General features: G+C 37.0%; 1 protein-coding gene across 1 annotated transcript; it reads right to left on the reverse strand.

Moving 5' to 3' along the window:
- Positions 1–1,017: 1,017 nt before the first annotated feature.
- On the reverse strand, positions 1,018–6,471 carry LOC130434948 (E3 ubiquitin/ISG15 ligase TRIM25-like). The gene is made up of 6 exons (XM_056765373.1): positions 5,799–6,471; positions 5,616–5,711; positions 5,235–5,468; positions 4,994–5,156; positions 3,381–3,950; positions 1,018–2,107 (listed from the first exon to the last, which is right to left on the reverse strand). The coding sequence occupies exons 1-6, from the start codon at positions 6,381–6,383 to the stop codon at positions 2,100–2,102; spliced, it is 1,656 nt and encodes a 551-aa protein (XP_056621351.1). The 5' UTR covers positions 6,384–6,471; the 3' UTR covers positions 1,018–2,099.
- Between the last annotated feature and the right edge of the window lie 902 nt (positions 6,472–7,373).

Below are 7,373 nucleotides of genomic sequence, written 5' to 3' on the forward strand. Positions count from 1 at the left end.
TTAATGTTATTAATAATCTGACATTCATTATCATGTTTGGTATTTTCTAAGAATCTGTTCTTTGGTCTGTTTTGATCATTTCTTTGTTTTCAGTGTTTTTTTTTTAACGTTTTGGGCAGTAGTGTAAATTCATGAGTATGTAGAAACTTTTTCAAATGTAAAAGAGTAATTCCTTGTGAAGACAGTAATTGTAATTCATAGATTAAGGATCATGTAAAATGTGGAGATTATTACAGCCTAATGTCTTTATTATTTACTACAGAAATGTGTTTACAGATAAATTCACAGTGAAGACTACTTGGTTACTCAGAGTCATCTCAGCTTCAAATGAAACACACATCAACTAAACAACAAAACAAACACTGAAACAGCATCACATGATAATAATAATCTGCAAACGTTTTCCATGGACCCGTTTCTGCTCATTTAGATTCAATGAAACTTGTCCTATCTGTCATCCAGATGTTTAATTCAGTTTTTAGTTTCAGATGAGAACTCTGTTATCATCTGTCAAACATTTAACACTCACACCAGAGTTATTTGAATGAATGCTGTTCTCAGATCATTTTTACAAACGTCAGAGGCTGTAGTGACCGTCACGAGTCACAAGATGGCGCTAATGTTATGATATCAAGCGAGTTTAGTGGCAATTATTTACTATATTGTTTGCCTTTATAAACTATTTATACAAATTTAATTTAAATATAATAAACAGTTTTATGTATTTTAATCTGTGTAATAAAGACATTGATCTGACTTTCATTAGTTAGCATTATTTCACTGCCTGCACTGCACTGAATTGAACTTCTTCGTTATCGTCCTGATGCTGTAAATGTGACAATTTCATGGATCTAGTCACCTTGGTACACTTAAGAAAAACGTAAATATGAATATGAAAAGCCTACTTTGTTTATAATTAATAAGGAAGACATTAAGTGCAGGCTGACCATTTAGAAACAGACCTTTCAACAGAAACATGTTTATTTCAAATAAAAAGACACAAAGAAAACCTTTTTGTCAATTTCTTTATATATGAAAAGAAAACATTAAAAGCATAATACATTTTTTCACTTCCCAACAAAACTGATTGAATGCAAAGTACAGAAACCTGAAGAGACTTATTTTGTAATGAATCCTTGTACAGTACGTGTGCATAAAAATACTGCACTGTAAAATAAATAAAATAAATAAATAAAAGATCACTTAGATAGAGCACCAGTTGTCAGTCCTAAAGATGAACATAAACTTTAAACACACAAACACTCTTATCAGAGGTCTGGAATGATCTGTAGAGAACGAGGCGACGAGGAACACTTGTGTTTAGAGGTTTTATAGACCGTTTCCTCGTGTGAAAGACTTGACATGCGTGTCCAACACAGAAACACATCCCATTAGAGCCAAGACGAGCAAACACAACAGAATGAGCATCAGCTTCTATCGTCTCAGACGGTGAGAAAAGTTACATTCTGTACAGAATAGCATTGCGTTCCCTTAGACCCTCAACAAACCAAAAAGGAAAGAACAAATGAAATCTATACTTACTAGAAAACTTCCTCCTTACATTTGTGTATCAAGGTTTATGTTATGGAATAATATATGAAATAAAAATGCACGTCTTGCAAAACAAACATTCAAAATATAACAAAAAAGAAAGTTCAAAATGGTAATAATATACAATTTAGCGGTCATCCTACAAATGTCCTGCCCTGTTTTTCCAGAACCCATACTGCAAAACTTCACATAAAGTTATCGTGAGATCGGTCTACATTCATTAAAAAAACTAAAGCCAAACAGAAAAGGTTAAAATCCAACAAAACCATGACATTTTTTATCACCTGTGTAATGTTAACAAACTGGCAGAAATCTTAACAAAATTAAAAAAAATACAAAACTGTATTTTTGAATAGAAAGAGAAAACCTGTTACTCATGAAGGAGTTTGAGAAGGCATTTTTTTGATTTAAAGATCTCCGGAACTTCCGAGTCCAGTTTGCAGATGACTTTATAAATTGCCTTCTTCCATGACGGATCCACGTCTTTACCAGACACAATTGCGTTGAAGAACTCCCGTAATGTTATCTGAGCAACCTCCAAGAAACGTTCAGGAACCTGCAGGAGACACAGGCTAAGATGATGTTAGTTTAGATGATTTTTTATGGAATATTGTAGTGTTTCTTTTATAAATGACTTATCTGTGCACTTCATTATTGTTAAAATTCATGTTTCCTCATAATCTTTAATCAAAACCGTTAGCATTCTCCTCCCTCGAAACAACCTATATTCACTTCCTGTTTCGTAATGGCGTGAGAGTAGGTCTATCAAAGACTTTTTTCTGATCTAATCGGTTCTCGGTGGACGAAATCAAGTTTGCAGAAGTTTTCAGAAGCCCTATCACTCTATACATGCCACGATATGGAAATGAAGAGAATCGCTACTTCCACATATTTAATGAAGTGCTTTATAAACCTATTAAAATAGTCTTCATTAAAGCACACACATGCAGTCTTTTCTCCCTCTGTCTCACAAACACATCTGTCAATTCTGTTATATAATGTCTAAATTGGTAACGGAGTTGACAGTAACAGAATTGACAAGTTTAAGCGTTTTAGCCAAAAACACTCCATGCTAGCATAAATGGTATGAATTCTGAAATGTTTGGTTTCATTCGGACTAGCTTTGTTTATTATAACATTGAACTCTACAGCAGATCTCAAACAGAAGGTTACACAGTAAAAAAACAGACATTTCCTGGCAGAAATAAACCGTTTGTTGTTTTACGTGTTTTCCAGGTTTTCCTCTAAATTTGCAGTTCTTTTCTGTGTTTTTAACATTTTATGACCGTATTTCTAGAGCCACATGTAAATCTGTAAAAAAAATCTGTTTTTCACACCACACCTGGGGGCGGAAATAGCAGAAAGATTCTGTAAAATAATGTTTTTTACAGTGTGCGTTTTAAAAAGGCTCATTTGACATGACGTCACAATCCAAAGGATCCTTGGAAGGCAGCATTCGTTTCGCATCCTACGTTTGGCCTGATTTGAAGGACATGTAAAGTAAATTTTTCTTTAGGAGGATCGATGACGCAGCCACCGGTTTAAGAATCAGCCCTAGATTATATCAAACAGGTATATGTCCTCCCAAATAAAACCCCTGGACTATCACATGTCGGGTGAAGAGTGGCATTCAAAACCCACTAGCCAATTTTCATTGTCCTTTTCCAAAAAGAACCAGAGTGATTGGTCTCTCAAGGCCGAGCACTTAGTGTCATTACATACACACATCAGGGAATAGAGCTCACAACATTAACCAAGACTGTTTGGTGGTTAGTGTGTATTGGTTTTTCACAATTTTTCCATATTTGATATAAAAACTGAAACTTTACCTGGTTTGGGGCTATTACATGCTACACATTTCACATCCTGTGCGTTGTTGCGAATCAAGCACAGATCACAGTCCCAAGATTCCTCTGGTTTCTTAACTGTATCTCCAAATCTCAGCAGTCCAGTCCCAGAAGAAGAATTGGTGGTGGTTGTTGAGGAGGCAGCAGATGAGGCTTTTGCCAGAGAAGGGAAAATCAGGCTGGAGTTGACTTGAGTTCCAGGTTTGGCCGTGTCACAACAAACACATTTAACTACTTCTGGTTTGTTGATGACCAAACATGTGTCACAAGTCCAGCTACCAGCCGTAGGGGCAAAGAGGGAAAGGAGGCTTGCTGTGGCCACTGCAGGTTTACTGTCTGAGTCAGAGTCTATGTTGAGTCGTGGTGAGACACAAGAGATACATCTTTTGTCTGAGGACATGTTTCGAACAACGCAAGTGCCACAGGTCCATGACCCTGCAGGTGGCTTAAACATCTCACCAAAACCAGAAATAGAAGCTGAAGCTCTACTCTGTGTCAGTGATGTAGTCCGTAAGGGTCTGTCTGATAAATTCTGACCAGAGGACACTAATCCTAAAGAAGATGGAAAATACTAATTAGACGCACACAAAAGCAATATGTTTCCAGTGCAAGCCTTTCAAAGAACTGGTAAGAAACAGTTACAATTAAGAATAGTCTGGGCCGTTTTTTACCCTGTCAAGTCATGTCGTGTTCATTTCTATACTTTATTTTACAATTTCCATTGCTGCACATTCTTAAAAATAACGGTGCTTTACGAAGCCATAAAGAGCATTTTTTTGTGTAAATGGTTCTATAAAGAACCTTTTACATCCTAAGGAACATTCTCTGTCACAAAAGGTTCTTTGTGGATAAAAAATGTTCTTCAGCCATAGGGGAAAATTATAATTAGAAGAGATGAGCAGAAATGTATTTGCAAAGCTAGATAATTATCTTTTCAAGAATTGTAATTGTTTTAGCCTAACTTGGTGTCTTTTAGCTTATGAATTCTATGTTTAGTTTTTTTCATTAAAAAAACTCAAACTTTCAGTCTATGGATTTTAGCAGCATCTAGTGGAACGGTTCCAAACCACTCGGCTCAGTCCACCTCTCCCCCCTGCCTTTTAAAGCACTATGGCTGCTGACAAAGTCCAAACATGTTGTCACATTTTCGCTTCCTTGCTAAAGGAGATAACTTTATACGTATTTATGAAACGTGCTCTGTAGAGCAGTTAGGCCGTTCTTTGTCAATGTACTGTACACAACAACATTTTCTGCATACAACAAAAAATGGATATTCTACTGCTCAAAAAAATAAATTAAAGTTTATCCTAAGTCTGTTTGAGTGTGCGAATGTATGCCCTTGTGTGTGCTTGTGTGTTGGGTGAATGATTTTTTAAATCATTTATATTCAAGTTGCATATTTCACCAACTTTCATTATGTACCACTGCTAAAAACAACTCATTTTGGTACAGTTTGTTCAAAACCTTGAACCTGTTTCACTTGAAAAATAAACAAATAAACAAAATTTGATTGTCAAACATGTCTCATGAAATCATTTGTGTTTCTACATGATAACAGCTGATGGATTGTAAAGAGTCAATGAATGATACTTCACCTCTCTCAGAGATCTTTTCTAGCTCTCGTGTGCACAAATGCTCCAGTTTGTCTCTCAGATGAGATACAGATGTGATGACATCATCAAAAGAGAGGAGAGAGCTGACAGTGATGCTGGACAGAGAGTCTGTAGATCCATGAGGAGCAGAGAGAGACGACAAACTCTACACACACACACACACACACATGTTGTTGTCTATCTAAAGAGCACTGGGCTGTTTTTCACATCACATCTCTGTTACCTGCAGCAAATGGATGTGATGTTGTGTGTGTAAAAGCATCTCCAGCTCAGCGTCTCTCCTCCTCAGATCATCAATCTCCTGCTTCAGTCGCTCCAAGAGTCCTTCAGCTGAACTCACTGCAGCCGTCTCCTGATCTCTGATCAGCTGTGTCACCTCAGAGCGTCTTCTCTCAATGGATGAGATCAGTTCAGTAAACATCATCTCACAGTCCTCCACTGCTGTCTGTGCACACCGCTGTTACACACACACACACACACACACACACAGACACACATGTGCACACACACACACACACACACAAAGAAAACACACAGAGGCATCACACACACACACACACAGACACATTACTGTGAGACACACTGAGATCTGCTCCAAACTCACCTTGTGAGACTCCACAACATCTCTCAGCTCCTGAATGTCTTTCTGTCTCTTCTGGATTCTCTGCTGAAACTTTCTTTGTGTCTCCTTTAAATGTCTCTGTAGGACAAAGAAAACAAAAATTATGTGATGATGAAAGAGTGTGAACATTAACATCACACAACAGTTTGTCATCTCATTTCAGACCTCTTTGTGTGTTCCCTCTTCTGCAGCTAAAACCGTCTCATGGTTTTTATGTTCGGCCATCATACACAGCATACATATAAGCTTCTGATCCGTGCGACAGTAAATCTCCAGAATCTTGTCATGTTGAGGGCAGATCATGTCATGAAGTGGTGCAGTGGCGTCTATCAGGTTGTGTCTTTGACCTCTGAAGAGATTCTCGTGTTGCTCAAGATGAGTTTGACAGTAAGAGTTGAGACACAGCAGACAGGATTTGATGGCTTTGTGTTTTCTTCCAGTACAGACGTCACACTCCACATCTCCAGCTCCAGAGGAACACTGATCAGAAACAGCACATTTGACTTTAGTCTTCTTCAGTTTCTCCATCATCTCAGCAAACATCACATTCTTTCCTAAAACAGGTCTTGGACTGAAGGTTTGTCTGCACTGAGGGCAGCTGTAGATTCTCGTCTGACCTTCTTGATTCCAGCAGTCTGTGATACATCTCATACAGTAAGTGTGTCCACAGGGAACAGTCACTGGATCCTTCAGTAGATCCAGACACACTGAACACATGAAGTGATCCTCTGAAATACTCGCTTCTGCCATTTCACCGTATGAACACACACAGATAGAAACACCAAACACTCCACAGATCGATGAGAGTTCAGTTTCACTTTCTCTGAACTGAAAGACTTCCTGCTTCAGATTATGAAACACATGAAACAGCTTTGACAAGTGATGTCCACTAGATGGCAGCAAAACCAAACCAAATGATCTTATGGTGAAGATTAATCCTTAAGTGAAAATTTAGTAATAAATTAAATCTGTGTTCAATTTATTTTATTGTATTTGTTGGGAGAATATTAAAGTGTCTTTTTTTACATTGGTCTACACAGGACATAATCTGCATTCTGTGTGAGTTTAAAACACTTTAATACAAGTGTGTGATACTTTGATTTTTAAAGTCACCATTAAAAAGGTTCTATTAATGTTATTAATAATCTGACATTCATTATCATGTTTGGTATTTTCTAAGAATCTGTTCTTTGGTCTGTTTTGATCATTTCTTTGTTTTCAGTGTTTTTTTTTTAACGTTTTGGGCAGTAGTGTAAATTCATGAGTATGTAGAAACTTTTTCAAATGTAAAAGAGTAATTCCTTGTGAAGACAGTAATTGTAATTCATAGATTAAGGATCATGTAAAATGTGGAGATTATTACAGCCTAATGTCTTTATTATTTACTACAGAAATGTGTTTACAGATAAATTCACAGTGAAGACTACTTGGTTACTCAGAGTCATCTCAGCTTCAAATGAAACACACATCAACTAAACAACAAAACAAACACTGAAACAGCATCACATGATAATAATAATCTGCAAACGTTTTCCATGGACCCGTTTCTGCTCATTTAGATTCAATGAAACTTGTCCTATCTGTCATCCAGATGTTTAATTCAGTTTTTAGTTTCAGATGAGAACTCTGTTATCATCTGTCAAACATTTAACACTCACACCAGAGTTATTTGAATGAATGCTGTTCTCAGATCATTTTTACAAACGTCAGAGGCTGTAGTGACCGTCACGAGTCACAAGA

Source organism: Triplophysa dalaica, chromosome 13 (assembly GCF_015846415.1).
Source record: "Triplophysa dalaica isolate WHDGS20190420 chromosome 13, ASM1584641v1, whole genome shotgun sequence".
NCBI lineage: Eukaryota > Metazoa > Chordata > Actinopteri > Cypriniformes > Nemacheilidae > Triplophysa > Triplophysa dalaica.